The 18265-nt window shown below is 33.8% G+C and overlaps 1 protein-coding gene across 2 annotated transcripts; it reads right to left on the bottom strand.

Annotated features, from left to right (window-relative positions):
* Nucleotides 1–344: 344 nt before the first annotated feature.
* On the bottom strand, nt 345–18027 carry LOC149069181 (serine/threonine-protein kinase tricornered-like). Of its 2 annotated transcripts, none has more exons than XM_089250401.1 (12): nt 17972–18027; nt 15266–15410; nt 13080–13131; nt 12675–12881; nt 12141–12264; nt 11764–11918; nt 11376–11478; nt 10623–10684; nt 9589–9706; nt 8134–8356; nt 7899–7987; nt 345–7648 (listed from the first exon to the last, which is right to left on the bottom strand). In XM_089250401.1, exons 2-12 carry the CDS (start codon nt 15391–15393, stop codon nt 7524–7526), a joined length of 1386 nt encoding a protein of 461 aa, XP_089106527.1. In that variant the 5' UTR covers nt 15394–15410; nt 17972–18027; the 3' UTR covers nt 345–7523. The 2 variants fall into 2 exon arrangements, with proteins under 2 accessions (XP_089106527.1, XP_089106526.1); XM_089250400.1 differs by having other exon boundaries at nt 17976–18025.
* Nucleotides 18028–18265: the final 238 nt, after the last annotated feature.

The following is an 18265-nucleotide window of genomic DNA, read 5'->3' as shown; positions in this document are numbered from 1 at the left end:
CTAAATGAAAAATAAAAGCATTGATTGCTGGAACTCAGGAACAACATATCTGTGGTGTTGGGTCAGACCATGACTTCAGAATCACATTTTTGAGATGCAAGCATTTCATTGTCATTTAAGAATCAAAAATAAAGCATATACACAAATACAAATGAAAATATCTTACATCAACATGTTGTTTAGCCGTACGCACATATTTGTGCATTTATCTCACTTCTAATTAGTTATAATTACAAGACTTAATTTTAGATCGAAAAGCCATTTTTTGGAGAGATATCATGTTCTGACCAAACACCACAGATATATTCATCATTAATTTTAAACAATAACTACAAACTGAGAAGTGTCAGCAAACAAGTTCTTTTTTCTCTCTCTATCGATATAATACACAATACGTACGAAAGTAAAAATGCATTAACATCAAAATACATTTTTTCCCCTCAAACGACACCAAAAAACAATTCAAGTACAAAAACAAAAAAATTTATGACATTCACTGAGATATTACAGCACGTATTGCTGAAATTTACAAACTCAATAGAAATCATGGATTTTTTTTCAAAGGAAAAAATATTTGTGAAAATAAAAAATTTACAAAATATCTGCAATGGAGGTTTTCACGGAATGCTCTTCCTATTTCACAGCGAGCAAACGACTCAGTCGCGGGTAATGCTCTCTTTAGAAACAATCCATTTGAAATAGATATTTCAATGGATTCAATAGGGATAAATCAATGAACAAAATTTCATAACATAAGGAAAATCATCTGTGAAACTTATCAATTGCATTGTTTGTACATTTTGGTGAGATTGCTACATGCCAGCACTAGATAGGTTGAATAATGTTACGCATTATAAGCTGTACTTTGTGTGCATATTCATAGTAAGTTCAATCACCAAAAACTAATATAAGTTTTAATGAAAAATAAAACCTTTATTAACTGGCCCTCCTTTTTGACAAAATCTTTCTCTAAACAGCCTTAAAAAAATCTTGTACTTTATTTGATATATTACAAAATTATCTAACTGAAGTAGTTCATATTATGTAATGCCCTAATTGGCTAATAAAACAATATCCCAAGTCCCAGCCTTTCAAGCACCCCCCTGGAAAGTGTATAGATATGCATCAGAGAGACATGTTTTTCATACCATCGGAAATGCATTCAAGGCATGTGTACCCTTCAAACTACGTACAGGTAGATGATGCACCTAGCCCTTGGAATGTGTGCAGGGACATTTCCATATCCCCAGAATGAATAGAATCTAGCCTATCCTGCCTCCCAAGAAATGCTCAGTAGAATACAGACCTTCCCCCACTAAAAATGAGTGCGAGATCTGCATATCCCTAGAAATGCATGCCCTTAGAAATACATAGGAAGCTGGCATATTTCTAGAAATGTACATCCTTAGAAATACATAGGAAGCTGGCATATTTCTAGAAATGTGCATCCTTAGAAATACATAGGAAGCTGGCATATTTCTAGAAATGTGCATCCTTAGAAATACATAGCAGGCTGGCCAATACCTTGAAATGCATTGAAGACTTGATCTTCTAGACAGACATACATAGCTACCATATGACTGATTATTTTTCACATATGAACCCTGAATTAGGCCAATTAAGAAAGGTTTTACTGTCCTTAACTGAGATGAACTTGTCTTGTGTATCACAAAGAAGTGATAATGACACTATTTGTCGATTACTCTGGTCAGAGATCTATTTCAAAGTAGCTTCCTTCTTATGACGATATCACCATAAGAAGGAAGCCGCATTTCATGAATATACATTTGTTTATGAGAATGTTGTAATCATAAACTAATTCAATTCAACACTGAGTTGCATAATCATGGCATCATTTACGTTAATTTTATGTGTTGCAGAACAAATAGGTAAACACATAATACAGGTAGAAGTCTGTAGACTTTTAAAAATTAATAAAGATTCAAAAATTATAGAGTGAGAATATGGTTTGCAACAAAGTTCATGACATGGATTTTTTTCCCTTGCACCAAACAAAAATTAGTTTAAAATTTTGCTTACAGGTTAAAGGAAGTGTTTTACTGCAAGAGTAACAACATTTATCAACAAAATCTCCAATTTTATTTGCCCAAATTTATGTTCACAAACTCTTAAGAAGTTCCTGTAACTTGGGTTTCATTGATCAGGCTATTCTATTTGAACGCAAATTAGCTTCTTGGCAGTTTTGCACACACATAGAAGTTGAAATGCCACTTGAATTATAGGATGACAAAACTAGCGTCACTAGAGTTTTGCTGCAAATGAGAGAAATTCTAGCTCACAAATTTGTTTGATACATATATATATTTTTTAAGTAAAGTAACGTTTAAAGTAAACTTTTTGGTTTTTTTGTGAATAACTTAGCTAAATTACATTTACTTGCAATATCAATTGTTGCCAATTTACTAACATGTCACAAACTATTATTCCCCGCATAACCATGGAGAAACATGAAACAAGAACAAACACCACATAAATATAACAAAAAAAACCTGCACCTCCTTCACATTAAATTCAAGAATAAATCAAACACACAATATAGAAGAACCAACGGTAAAGGCAACAGCAAGGAAAATGCAAGTTTTGAACAAAGTCTCACAGAGAGAAAGATATGTTATTTTTTCAGACCATGACACATCAAGAAAAGACACTCTGGATATCAATGATGAGAAGAACTTTGTAGTCCACCAGCTTCCTCACATTTTTTTGAAGGCTTATATGTTCAGGATTTTCAAAATAGTGAAACCTGTACAAAATGAAACATAAAGAAACTGAAATAATATTCAGTTCGACAAATTTCCATTTTATAAAGGAGTATTTTGAAGTTAATCATCAAATAAACTATCTTTTGATCCCAGTTCAATACAGGTTTTCGTCTCTTACAGTACCCATCTTGGACAAGTTTCACTGTACATTAATCAATTATAACAAATCTACACTGCTTATTGCATAGGTCCATATCAAGAAATCTATTATTGTTTATTATGCATTTACTATTGAGTATTATTGTTTTTGTACACTTCCAAGGTTGCCAAGAAAATTGTCGCATTTGTGTTACTGTTACCCATGGAAGGATTATATCCTTTTGGGTCAAATAGTGTTTGTTTAGTAGTTTTATTTTTTGTCTTTTGTGGTTTTCTTTTTGTCTTTCTGTCTTGTATGTTTTTGTCTAAATAAGTAAATAAATAAATGTTAAATTATGAAATACATCATAGGTAGATACGTCAAGTTGCCATTCTATAAACAGAAGAAACAGCTCACAATGCATGTAATATAAAAATAAAAGAGGGCATAGGGTCCAAACGTGTAAGGATTCATAGTTTTCTTTGCTGTTTGCCTTCGTGCCTAGTTCTTCTTCATTATATTAGAATGAGGAAAGAGATTTTTATTTCTGAATAATCAGAGAATTTTTTTTTTTTTAATTTCACAATCATTATAAATCACCCCAGAATTTCACATTCATAACACATATACAAGAATGCACATGCACAGCATTACGATATCACCTAAGTAATGACACAAAAACATCAATTGCCATACTTGAACCAAACTAAACACAAAGGCTGACACAACAATACTTTCAGTGCATGCATACATACATGTAAATCAAACAAACTTCAGTGGATGCTTTTTTAAATGCAATTATAACCATTTGCATATACAGTTTAGCATTGGCACATTTGCACTGCTGCCGATTTCTTTTCTGAACCAAGGAAATATTTATATTTATATATATATGTACACACATAGACTTCCTCTCCTGTTGGAAAAATATCAACCTTTTTTTTCTATTATTTTTTACCTTTACAAAATGCACAAGCAAACATCATCCATTATTATCTCATTATAAATACTTTTTTTTACATTTCATATTATCATTAGGCATAACATGTACAAAGCTAACGGACATACAGAAATACGAAAAATGAAAAATCTATGCAGTGATAGTTACGATTTGAATTTTTTTTCCTTTTGGCAGTGCCTAGAATGCCAAAAAGCACATAAATTCACAAAACGACAAATTCACAATCATCACCAAATATATGTATATGTATATATATACAATCGTATACAAAACATAGAAAATAATATTTTTAAAAATGACTCGTATTATTATTCACCGGCACTTGAAATATGAAATTTTTCATGTCAGATCTTTAAAAACTGGAATTGAACGCTCAATTCCAAACAATAATGCAGAGCATTAAATCAATACTCAAAATTTTATAATGTGAAGCTGAAGTTAACTCATGAAACTTTGATATTCAACTATACTGTAGTCAAAGCATTGATGTTTGAGTGATCCTGTTACCAAGGAAATCTCCAAATACAGTGGAACCTTGATTAACCAAGACAAGTAGCCAGGTCGAGTACATCAGTCACAATTTTTAGCTGTGGAAATCCAAGTGTTGGGGGGGGGGGAATGAAAACAAAGTTACATCTACATATGCTTACTTTGTTTCCCCGAAGGGTAGAATAATAAATGTGGTACAACATCTCTTAGCACTGTGCAGGCCAGAACAAGAGGAGGAGCAACTTCTATAATAGCAAACTTTCGGGGCGGCAAATTTTAGAAAGAATAAAAATACATTTATATGAAATCAAATATTACAGTGGTGAGGGTGACAAAATCATGTTTTCTCCCCCCCACCCACACACAAATCCTAGTTACGGCCCTGGTACTGTGCACTGTGATGAGAGACTTTTCCACCTGGGCCACCATGCTCAGCAATCGCCGAAAAGTGGTTCCATGAAGACATGGTATCACATTTCAAAAATATTTGAAGCCCCCAAAACAGAATAATGTTTCGCATTGTCCTGCAACGAGTGTAAATGTTTTGTGAATCCCCATAACAGTATTTTCAACACTTTCCTTAAAATTCTTCCGGATTGTTCTGCAGTAGCACAGATTTTTCTGCGACATATGTCCCAGATTTTTGCATATTCTGCTTTGGGGATTTGAAATACAAAAGTTTGCCAACAAAGGCTGTTTCATTAATTAAAATATCCCTTCTTACTTGTCAGAGGACACACCTGTCTTAGAAGATAATAAAAGGGCTGTCTTTCTACCACTGAATATGAAATTATGCATTCAGACAAAGAAGCATTATATCTATCAACCTAGGTATAATTCCAGATCCTTTATTCCTGGTTAATCAAAGTTCTACGGTATGCAATTTAGATTTGATGCTAAACATAAATAAATACAATTTAGTTTGAGAATAATAGATTTACACATCTTTACTGGAACAAAAAATAGAGCAATAAACTGAACACAAAAATTTTTCGAGAAATTTCTTAACGATATTTCAATATATGAACAGAAAAAGATCGAATTACTTCACTTTTTCTCCTTCCAGTAATGTGATGAAATATATTGATAACTGTCCACACTGGATCACAAACCAACCAAGAATTGTGCTCAGATTGATAATGCATTTTTATTTATCCAATAGTCCCAATTTTTTTTAATTTTTGATCATTGGCTATAATTTATTCAACCAATAGGAACACTGATATACTGACTAGGCAAAGAAAATTCTTATATGTTTAAATTATATCAATTAAAGAATTCTTTAAAAAGTAAAAGAAATTAAAAACACATGGAAATGCAAAGATTCTGAGATAAAAAAAAAAAAAGAAGTAATGAACACATTATCACTGGTACAGCTGCTTCGTTTATACACTGAAACATGGGAGGTCAAATTCAGTTGAGATTCAAATTTTCATTCTTTATGTATTGCCCAAATTAACTGGAAGACACGAAAATCGAAATCTAAGTGAAATATATATATATATCAGAAAAACTTGCACCAGAATGCAAGTTTTTAACATGGATGTTCTGTGTAATTTCTTTGTTCATTTGTTAGAAAGCAATCGCGAAATGATCAATAGTAACTACCGATTACTTTAACCAAACTGACAATGAGCCAGTACTTCACACGTCCCATTATATTATTTCCAAGCCATTCGTTTTATTAATTTTGTCTTTTCTATATTTCTTTGAAATTACCTTTTCTTTTAAATAAAAGCTAGACCTTGAGCAAAAAGTTCACAAACTTTCTTCATAGAAAATGGAGTATAATAGTAGACTGCAGGTGGAAAAACTGATCTATGACCTTTTGAGCCATATGGCTAAATTTCATGGAAATCTGTTGTGGGATGAATTGGTAACATTTTTTCCCCCCACATAGATAACTATCGTCTTTCCAATTCTAAAATAAATGAAAAACTGAGCCGATGTGCTAGCGAGAAGTTTCATATAAAATGTCTGAAATGTTGAGCAGCTTTTTATTTTCAGCTCTATGTTTTTAATAGGTGTGCTTGTTTTAAAAGTGGGCAAGAATAAGCTTGAACGACAACAATCATTATGGGCATCCTTAAACAAATACAACTCCCAAAAGGATGAGAAAGACATAGTCTCAGGCTTTCTTGGCCAGCATTCAATGAAATATATGCAGTTTCTATGTGATATTTCTACGTTCCAAAAAAATTACTTCCTGACATTTTTCTAACATCTGTGGAAAGCATCTTTGGAGGTTTATTAACACGTAAGTCTCTGCATCAAGTGAGAAAGACATCACACATCTAATCCCCACCCCCCAAGTTGTTCCTTATATAGATGTCAAAGTGCAAGAAGTCAGCAAGAAAGTTCTATTGGCTGATTTGAAAGGATGTATCAAAGGCCCCTGGACAAGGGTCCCTGGTCCACAGATGTGGACAAAATACTAGGACGTAAATTTCTTGAACAATGGCCTAACAACCCAGAAACCGCATGTATTTCACAGTCTTAAAACTTATTCACAGAGATTGGAGAGAAAATGCAGACCTTGTCAAAATGTTCAGCATAAGACCCAAAGAGATCACATTGGGTATTCAATAAACATTTTAAGAACTCAGCTGAGAGCATTTCATGGAATCAGTTCAGAAACTCTTTTCAATATATCATACCTTGTATATTATTTTAATTTTAGTACATGTGCTGCTGCAGCAAGTTCAAAGTCAAAACATGTGCAGCAAGCTATGAAGTTCTATTTTCAAAAGCATGAAAGTTCCCTCTGAGAAATATGGTAACTAGAATCTGTTTAATTGCTTTAAAGCGATCAATTGGTTCTACAAAATAGTCACCCAAAACGAAATCATGTAAAGTTCATTGGACTAAGAAACTGGTTAATTGAAAAACCAAAACAAAATTTGATCATAACATGCACATTATTGAAAAATTTAAAAAAAGACCAAAACATGTCAATTGCATACTCAAATCCCCTAAAGAGCTTCTCATTATCATTAATACTATGCATGAATAATAATGAAGTAGGCTTGAACATTTTTAAGGTGAGCTTCCATCACTAGTGGTTAGTAATAGAAATTTACTATTTTTTCTAAGTATTCCAGTTACTTTGAGCAATAATATACGTTAAATATACAGTACGTCAACATGTAAAACATGTATTATAATAATTTTTCTCATTTTATATCAGCAACATGCGGTGTACAGGTTCAAATTAGCTCCGCTTAGTCTGTTTACCTCCCATCTGGGTGAGGAGACTTTCAAATCGTCTGAAAGTATAATTGATGAAGACCCAATCCTTGTATCCAGGATCACCTTCTTTGGGAGCTGGTGCAGATGCTAAAAAGTCAAAACAAATATAAGGAGAAATGATCTAAATAGTTCATCAAAAATGATCATTTCACAAAGTTTAACAATGGTTTTCAATGAAATTATCCAGATTTAGTAACATTTTTCATTCACTCTGCTAAAAGATTATTTCTAAAGCTAAATTTAATTTTTAATGTCTGTGCTAGCAAATAAGATCAATTACCATGTCATTTGTGTACACATAAATCAATCAATAAATCAAATAAATCAATTAACTTACGAATCTTTAAATCAACATCTGGAAATTCATCAAAATTGGAAGTGTCGTCTATGCTTTTGACTTCGACAGGAATCGCAGCTGGTCTCTCCCTGAAAACAGAGGTTTAATATTAAAAATTAAAACATTAAACACATATGAAAGAAATTCTTTTTCTTGCAGAATAAAGATCGGTAATGTTCAAGTGATACATGAAATAGTTTTTCAAAGACATAATTTTCAGGAATGCAAGACTCACCTTATGTGGTCCCAATCCACTCCTTTGAAAAAAGCATGCTGCTTAATTTCTTCAACTCCACTTGTAGCACCTATTCGCTTCTCCGCTTCACAACAGAACCTTTGAATGAGATCTCGAGATTCATTGGAGATAGGAACTTCTGGTGGGAATATGAGTGTTTCCCTCCAGTTCATCACTTTACGATAAGTTTCCTGAGGTGTTTCAGAACAAAAAGGAGGATATCCTAAGAGAATGAAAAAAGCCCAAAATAAAAGTAATTTACGCACTTCATTGAAGAATGAATAAATTTATGATCATGATATCTCAGCAATATCAGTATCATCTCTTTTCATGTTAAAAACAAACTCTTTAACACATCCATATTGGGCTATTCTTCCCTAAAACTTTCATACAAATTGGGGTATTTTAGTGATATAAAGATATTTCAACATATGCATAAAACAATTCTTTTTTCCTGACGACAATGCTTTTTTTTTAAAAACAATCATTTTTGTTCCCAATGTGAATGTGTTAAGTACAGCCAGATTTACACAGCACGTAAAACTTGTCAGTCACTATGCATAATCTTACTGTAATCGTTTGGACATCGGTGTACAAACAATGTGTTAATATAATTAAAAATGATTTTATAACTGATGGTAACTTCAAAGAAGTTAAAACTTTAATAACTAGCTTTAATACCCAGCACTGCTTAGGTTTTCTTCAATTACTGAAAAGTGACAAACTATTAAAAAGGGAAAAACTATTGCACGTAATACTGGCAGCATTAAAGAAGTGACAAACCATTGTAAAGGCATGTGCATGTCTGAAACGCATTGCTAGGGAACCACGGTAACCAAAGTAAACATTTCGAAAGTGATTGTTGAGGCCCAGAAACTATTGTTGCCTGACAGTTTTCGTCCATTTTGGACATTTGCCTAGCTCTGACAAACTTTTAAAGTAGCCTATCGTTCAAGTCAAGTCCCGTTTGGCTTGGCATATATGCAGACACACACACAGGAAATCAATTTTATATATATACACTTCACAGCCAGCAGTAACCACACCCACACACCACACACACACACAGGGCAGCTTAATACAAAATCCCTATCTGTGTGATTTGCCCCACCTGTCCCCATTTTTTTCCTCAACAAAGTTTTCTTTGCACTTTCAACTTGGATTTGACACCCATCTTTTAGAGCAGCTCCTTGTGTGCCTACAGGACCCAAGAATGAATAATAAATAAAACACTGGCAGTAACAATATTGTCTCTCAAAGTATGTTGCAAGAAATATTATTTATGGAATCTGTTAAAATAGGGGGGAAATTAAGAGGATTAAAAAATGAATGAAAAACAAAATGAAACACATCATATAATTACATAAAAGCTACTACATGAATGAATGCATTACCATTCAAAATACAAATCAGAGATTACATAAACAATGTCCTAGAATGAGTATATTGTCTTACCCATCAGCATTTCATACATGATCACGCCAAGAGACCACCAATCACATGCACTGTTGTATCCAGTCTGCAAGAAAACTTCAGGAGCAATATAATCTGGAGTACCCACAGTAGAATAGGCCTGAGGAAGAATTTTTCATTTGAAAGAATTATAGAGGCAAATAAACGCATACAAAAGCGATGTCAATGCATAATCAAAAGAAAATAAAAAAATACTCAAAGTATGGTTCTTATTCAACTCAATTTGTAATAAACTCTATGTAGTGTTCTGTGTGCACATCTCCCACTTAAAACCTTGACGTAGCAATATGGTATTAGGCTCAAGAGCCAAAGAAGAAGTAATAAGCCTCACGAAAATGAAAATCGCGAGAACTGAGGTAGACATTCGAAAATAAAAGAGAGAGGTGTGTGTGAAAGCGATCAAGTAGGATCGTAGTCTTCAGTGTACATTCTTATTCTAATTTTTACTAATAAATTCCTGTTAAGTTCGTCGCGATGAGCGCTCACTATTCAGAGAACCTACGGGAACACTACACTTGATTTTTTTTTATAAATAGAGGATATACAAATAAAATTTTCTAGATTTTCAACTAGCATGGAACATTAACATGATTTTAATTGTCACTTTACCATTGGATGATTTAGAAAAATTAATCAATGAATTGATAACGAATTGGTCCTAAGTTACATTGTTCTACTTATGTAATACATGACAGATAATACCAATGTTTTATTAATCAATATTTTTAGGTTTTTCTTTTTTTGGAAGAGAAAAAAAGACATTTTATTCTAAGAGATAATCATAATTTAAACTCTAAAAGAGAAAATTTCTCTATCATTATGATATTTATATTAGTAAAAATAAATTTTAAAAAAGTAAGGGAACAAAAACTATTCATTTGGAGTAAAAAGAAATTTGAAACACAATAAAGAATCTGAAATGGACAAAAATATTAAATAACGGCACAATCAACAGAATGTGCACCAAAAATTTAAAGACATGGAAAATAAAATTTCTGGAATTTCATAACACTTACAAGTTGCCTCCTGTTCTTTTTCCAGCTTTCTGCCCTTCTTTTTGAATCCATAGGATTGCTTGCTGAAGATGAGTAAAAAAGCAGTTACATGAAACAATCAATCAGCTTTAATGAATAAACTAATCATAACAATATTAATAATTAGCAATTTCCTATACAAAAATCTCTTTGAAAATGGATGCGACAAAAAAAAAGTGAAATAATTTTTTTTAAAAATTGAGTGTGTTCTAGAAATACATTACGTTTTCAAAAATTACTGTGTGTGTGTGTGTGTGTGTGAGATTGATTCTCTCTGAAATAAATGTACCTTTACTTGAGCAATTTTCTAAAAATTTCTATTATTTTTTTAAGTCGATCCAGGAATAACATTTCAACAGCCTGGTCACATTAGAGTATCCGGAGTAATTTTTTACAATTTGAATAAATAAATAGAACATTTTCTGCAAGAACCAAGATTTGGAATATTAGACAAGTGTACAAGTGGAAATGGCTATACCTAAATTTCTCATTTTCAATTTTTATAACTAAAATAAATAAAACGCATAGAAAAACCACTTCATTAGAGTTATGTTATAATGCGAGTTGTTAATAAAACATCACAAGAAGTTCAACTATGAAAATTACACTCATTTCAGCCGAGACACACTGCGCCAAGTTAATTAGGGTGCAAGGGGGTTATGCAGATTTTTTTATTATAGTTGATCAATTGATACTTTTTTGTTTAGCTATTTAATTGCCATCAATTTTACTCACTGAAATCACTAGGCTTTGCCTGTGATAAATCTCTGTAAAATTCTGTCCTATGTGACTTCTTCAGGCCTGTGCATAGTCCAAAATCTGAAAGCTTGATGTGTCCCTGAATAAAAAATTTTTAATTGATAAGTTCAATATTTCAGAAAAATATTCAGTACAAATACTGTTGACTCTTATTCAAATGAACTTGATTAATACAATTTAAATACTTTTCACCCAGTACATAATCAAATTGCTACTTCTGTAGGTTAATACAGAATATTTTTTGTGCGTTCTTTTGACTTTATCTAAACAAGCCTCTGAATTTCAAGGATATTATCATTGGGTAACATAAAAAATAATGTAAAAATATTTTTTTTTATTGCTATCTCATTAAAAACTCAATTACTTTAGCATCCAAAAGCAAATTGTCTGGCTTTATATCTCGATGGATGAACCCCAATTTATGAATTGAGTCTATGGCCAACGCTGTTTCTGCAATGTAAAACTGCGTGCAGTCCTCTGATAACGTGTCTTTTTTCATCAACAATGTCATCATATCACCTAAATAGAAAATCACAACATTTTTCATCACACGTGCAATTCAAATAATTTAAAAAAAAAGAAAAAAAGAAAGAATAGAAAAATACAAAATGATAGAAAATAAACAACATATGCTTTGGCTAGTACATTTGATTCACATTGACTGCAAAAGTAAATATGGTATAGGTAGGTGTTTGTTTTTCTATTTTCTTGTCCAATAAAGATTGCAGAATTTTCACTCACCACCGGGTAAAAACTCCATTATCAAGTACAGGTTCATAGCATCTTGGAAACTATAATACATTTTGACAACCCACTGATGATCTGCTTCCACAAGAACATCTCTCTCAGCTCTCACATGCGCAACCTAGAGGAGAGAAAAAAAAAACGTTTATTATAGTCCGGATTATTCCAATCAATTTTAATACATCAATCAATACAACTTTAAATCACTGATGAATATGATTTGAAAACAATACTTTCAAATATGACAAAGATAGCTTTTTTCTGTAGAAAAATTCTGTTTTAAATTAAAGCGAGCGTCACATACATATGTTTCTGAACTTTCTACTTTTAAATTTCACAGAAGCTATCTATATTTAAATTCTCTAAAAGTTCACTTTGAAGAAAAAATCTTATCAAGAAATGCACTAAAATAATGTATCCAATGATAAGAATTTTGAATATAATATATATCTATAATATTCGCAGCACACACAACATGCATTTATCTGAATGAAAAAAATATTTTCTTAAGACAAAATTCTAAATCTTCACCTGCTCTTTTTCAAGCATGTCAGCTTTCCTAAGAATTTTCATAGCATATACATGACCAGTATCTTTTTTTTGCACCAGTCTTACTTCACCAAAGGCACCTCGTCCAATTACTTTGAGAGGTTCGAAATCCTCTACCCCGAGTCTGGAACGTTTAAGTCTTAGGAATTCAGTTTCTTTAAGAGCATGCTGATTTCTCATTTCTTGTTTCTGAATGTAAAGAAAATAGATTTTAAAAAAAATTCAAACAGAACCGTACAGACTAATATGTTGCCTCTGGATATAGCAATAATCCCTCTACAACAATATTTTTTTCTTGGTCTGCAGAATATTGTTACATAGAAGTTTCACTGTACATACAAGAAAAATCTAAATCCATAAATTAATGTAAGGTAATGTCGAATTTACCTGCTCTTCACTCAATCCTTCTTCTTTCATAGTTTCTTCTAATTTCTCATGCCTACATTAAAAATAAATTGAAAAATTCAAAATGAAATGGATTTACGAATGCATAAAGTGAACTTAATTATCTAGTACCCCCTAAGGGTGACCAACCTCCTAACCCACCAAGGGGTTCTATCAACCTACGAAAGGTGTTCTGAAAGAAAAGCATAAATGTGCACACACTTCAAGATATATACCAATAGTGACCATATTTCCTCCAGAAAATATAGGAAATCAGGATTGCTATAAAAAAAAATTACAGTGAAAAAAATTTTGCAAAATTGCTATTTGTCACTGAATAATTATCAATGGAGGGAAATGAATAGCTACAGATAGTAGTGGATTAAAATGCAATTCTCGAAATAAGCATTTAGTTGACAAATAGGTGTGATGAACATTAATAATTAAGTGATTATGATAATAGTCACAATTATCATGCTTAAATTATTGGTACTGGGAAAATAATCTCAAACATTGGTTTCAGTCATTAACTGAGTTACAAAAATGCAGGTCATTTCATAATGAAAGTTAGAACAGCAAAACTAGGAAAAAATGCTGGTCATATGGTCATGCCGTCCTTAACAATTTCAAGCCTGCAAGCAGTAGCAATATCACATATGTGGCCCGAGAACGGAAAAGGTTATGCACCTCTGATCTAGTGTATTTATCGCCAGAGTGCTGCCATCAGTATTGGAGGTGAAAATGGCAGATGTCTAAAATTGTTTTAGTATTTTAAAGAATCTTAGGGGAGAGGCATTTTAAATGCTCGTACATTTTTGCACCTCGAAGTTTGCAACAAACTTCAGCTGTGAAAAAAAAACAACTGTGTTGCTGCCTGCGGGATTGGACTTGTGATGCAAGTCCATCATGCTGACTACTACTGCTTAACCACACATGCACTTCGTCCATGTTCTTCTGCAGAGCTTCTAACGAACTGGTACATCTTAGAATGTGTTTCCGTGTTGTAAATGTAACTAACATTACATTTGTTTCTGTGTAATGCTTGTTATAGTGCTGCCGTATGCCATCCATTTTTCAATCATGGGTGAAATGCAATGATTGAATAATTGTATCGTTGTAGGCCTGCTGCCCTCTTTGGCTAGACTAAAAAGTCTAGCCAAAGAGAAGACTGGCTCACGTTCGCATCTCAAAACTGGGAACCACAGAAAACAGACGTAAGCAAACAACCACACTGTTGGGGGTTCAAACCCGGGTCCTCACGATGCGAGTCCATCACTATGACCATTTGACCACCACAGCGACATGCTCACATGACAGCGCAGCCACTGCAGATTTTTTCACAGTGAACAATCAATTCTTTCTACAGGGTGATCAGCGAATAAGCCCTTATTTCAAAATTAAATATCTCTACAACAAAGATCAATAGAATTATGCAGTAAGCAGTACGTTTATTAGCAAAACTGTAAGAATGTTGTACAGAAATTTCGAAAATTTAGTTTTTTTTTTAATTTTTTAAAATTAAAAAAAAAAACTGGAGATTTTGGGGTTCCGAAAATCCTTATTTGTGTGAAGAGAAACCACTGCATTCGCCTAAAGTTACTGCATGGGCTGCGGTATGCGCCAGAGACATTATCGCCCCCCTTCTTCGTGCGAGAAACTGTTACTACTGAATGTTACGTTACAATTTTGGAACAATTTGTCAGCACACATGGCGCATACCGCAGCCCATGCAGTAACTTTAAGTGAATGCAGTGGTTTCTCTTCACACAAATGAGGATTTTCAGAACCCCAAAATTTCCAGTTTTGTTTTTTTTTTTTTAATTTTAAAAAATTAAAAAAAAAACACTAAATTTTCGAAATTTCTGTACAACATTCTTACAGTTTTGCTAATAAATGTACCGTTTACCGCATAATTCTATTGATCTTTGTTGTAGAGATATTTAATTTTGAAATAAGGACTTATTCGCTGATCACCCTGTATGTGTGCATATGTGTCTGTGTGTCACAGCTAATGTCTGAAGTCTGAGCACTTCGTAAAGTTACAGGCTCTTTTGAAACATTGACCAGTTCGTGGAGGAGGGACCCATGAACTAATCTGCCACTTTGGAAAGTGTATAGACTTCAGACACCGGCAGAGTGACCATACATTACAGATATATCTAGCTATAATTCTGCATTACAAACATTACCTGGATTTTCTTTCTATGTGCTGTGCTATCAAGTTCGAGTAATAATTTTCAAGGTGCACTTTGGCTTTTGTGGCTTTGTCCAATGTGTGTCCACTAAACTGTATTTGCTCGCCTTCTGTAGCTGCCATCTTTATATGTTAAACAACTGAAGAAGAAAAAAAATTGAGACAAACCACAACAACTCGACTAATGTTAGGATAAATACAAGATAACACGGAATACAGCAAAAAACATATAAAAAGCTAAACATTGTAAAATCTTTGTTAAATATAAGAGTGGATCAAATGAAACAGTTGTGTTTTTGGTTTGTTTTTGTATGAGTGTGGCAAAATTTTGTGCACAGGTAAAGCAGAAGGTAAGGAAGGCAACCCCCACTGTGAAATGTACTTGCCATAGGCAGTCGCCCGAAATCACGCGATCTGTGCCGGCAGTCGGATGACATTTTTTTTTCTGTGGAATATTCGAGAGCAGAGAGCAACATAGTGTTATTCTTTTTTAGTGGCAGGAGTTGGAGTTAGTTAAGTACATCAACGAATGAAGGCAGTGTACGGTGAACATACACTGTCATTGACTCGAATGAAGGCAGTGTACGGTGAACATGCACTGTCATTGACTCGAATGTAGGACTGGAACAAGCATTTCCCACTGTGCAGTCACTTTCTTGTAGTGGAGTTTCTCTGTAATAAATGATGGCACAAATGGAAACAAAACAGTGATCCAGACAACGAGGGACCAAGTCAGTGAGAGATCTAAACAGGAACTTAGAATGTGTGCAACTATGAGAACGAGCAAAAGAACAACCGAGATAGTGATGGATGGATCATGTCAGTGAGCTACCAAAAGTGTAACCCAGAGATTTTATGAGTATGGGAGTTAATCAAAAAAGTGACCTACAGAGCAAAGGATCAGCTGATGACAAAAATAGTGTGCCCAAGCATGTTAATGATCATAATAGTAATCTAGAGAGCACTGAATCATGTCAATGAGTGACCAAAAGAGTAACAGAGTTTGTGTGAGCATGGGAGAACACAGTATTTCTCAAAGTGTGTGTCGTAACTCCTACAGACATTGCAGTGAGCTAGAGATATTGATTTGTGTACCTCTATTCATGCTTAAAAGACATTATGTTTTAGTGAAAATATCTACTAAACTATTTAGAAGAGCGACAGATAAACGATGAATTGCACAAAGGAGCCACAGTAATCACAAGAGTGAACTACAGAGCAAAGAATCAGCTCACAACTAAAAGAATGACCTTCAGAACAAAGGATCAGTTCATGACTAAAAGAGGGACTAACAGTGTGCCCAAACATATGAGTGACCAAAAGAGTAATCTAGAGAACAATGAATCATGACAGTGAATGCCCAAAAAAGTGATAGAGATTTTATAAGCATAGGAGTAACCAAAAGAGTGACCTGAAGAGCAAAGGATCAGCTCAGGAAGAAACCATAAGAGTGACCTAGAGCATTTGCAAGCATGTCAATGACCAAGGGTATGTAATCATGGGAGTGATCTAGAGGGACCAGGAGTGGCCAAAAGAATGACCAAGAAAGCAGGGCCACAACTAGGGGCGGCCAAGCAGGTCTAGTGCCATTGGTGCACCACAGGGGGTGGGGGGGGGTGCACAACTGAAATCTATCGAAATGGGCAATTTACTAGGCTATCGATTGAGTTGAGCTTGAAGTGTGTACACTTAACAGTCCAAGTGTATATAATGTTGAATTTTAGTCTCATCTATACTACGAAACCACACATGCACCTCGTCCATATTCCTCTGCGGAACTTCTAACAAATTGGTACATGTTGGAATGTACGTGTCCGTGTTGTGAACCTAACATAAAGTTGTTTTGTGTAATGCTTGCTATGTGTAGTGTGCTGCCATCTGTCATCAAATTTTCTAACTATAACAGAAGTGTGCCGATTGAAGATTCTACTGTTGTAGGCCTGTCGCTCCCCGTGGCGAGACTTTTTAAAGAGGGAGATCAGCTCGCATTAGCGCCTCAAAGTTGGGAACTACAGAAAACCAACTTCAGTCGTCCACCACTACGGCAACGGTGTCATCATCTATACTTCAAATTGAGTGAAGTGTAGCAATTGATTATTTATATTGTTGTAGGTCAGTTGCTCTCTGTTGGCAGGACTTTTAACAGCTAGATTGGCTTGTGGCTAAAAAAAAATTAGAATGGAAGAAGTTTTTCAAAATTTGTGTATGTGATTGTATTTGTGTATTGTGTAGGCTACATGGCGAAACAGGGGGTGTGGGAATAACCATAAGCGCTGTTAGCCTCACCCTAGTAGGGGCGGGTCCATGCTTGTAACACTTTTATTGGATACACTTTTATAAAATAACTATAATGTAATCACAAAATATTCAGCATTTCCAATTGTTTTCTAATTAAAGATCGAAATACCCTGCGTTAATTGGAATTATAATTACATATTAATTTATATTATTATCCCATATTATATGTTTTAGTTCGCATTAGTGCTCATCAAAAGCCAACATTTGAAAATTTTAAGCAATTTTTACGTCAACATCAAAACCCACCAGAGAGGGAGGAGCGAGGGAGAAACCTCTGCACATAATCGATAATCAAGAACAATGGAAATGGAAGTAATAAATATTTTAATGGCCGGTGATTATAACGAGATTAAAAAGAAATCGGTATGAAATGCATATTTGATAAACAAAGGCAGTCACATACTCACTCCCTATAGATGTCAGCATCACGCCATATTTATTTTAATATGCATATTCGCTTCCAGTTCAAGCTGCGCAAGAATGCCTTTAGAGGAGCAGAAGACAAAAACTATTCGTTGTTGTCGTTGTTAAAGTTGGTTTCAGTTTCATCTGTAGTTGGTTGGTTTTGTTGGATGACCATACGTTTCGTATTTATTTTCTGGGACAGTCCCGTTTTTTTTTCTTTCGTTTTCTTATAGTCCGTTTCTGGTTAACTTTGCAGTTAAGAGAAAGGTAGAGAGTGTATTCCTTCGCCGCA

Source organism: Pholcus phalangioides, unplaced genomic scaffold, assembly GCF_987345545.1.
Source record: "Pholcus phalangioides strain wild (caught in Gottingen) unplaced genomic scaffold, Ppha-v1.0 ptg000024l_1, whole genome shotgun sequence".
Classification (NCBI taxonomy): Eukaryota; Metazoa; Arthropoda; class Arachnida; order Araneae; family Pholcidae; genus Pholcus; species Pholcus phalangioides.
This window is presented reverse-complemented; position numbering and strand designations above follow the sequence as displayed.

What these genes read in the sequence shown, in the direction of transcription:
- LOC149069181 (XM_089250401.1), bottom strand. Translation starts at nt 15,393, where the DNA reads ATGGCAGCTACAGAAGGCGAGCAAATACAGTTTAGTGGACACACATTG. An exon ending in AAAAGAACAGGAGGCAACTT is followed by an intron (nt 9,707 to 10,622) that starts GTAAGTGTTATG and finishes ATTCTTCCTCAG; the next exon opens with GCCTATTCTACTGTGGGTAC. An exon ending in AGATGTTGATTTAAAGATTC is followed by an intron (nt 7,649 to 7,898) that starts GTAAGTTAATTG and finishes TTGACTTTTTAG; the next exon opens with CATCTGCACCAGCTCCCAAA.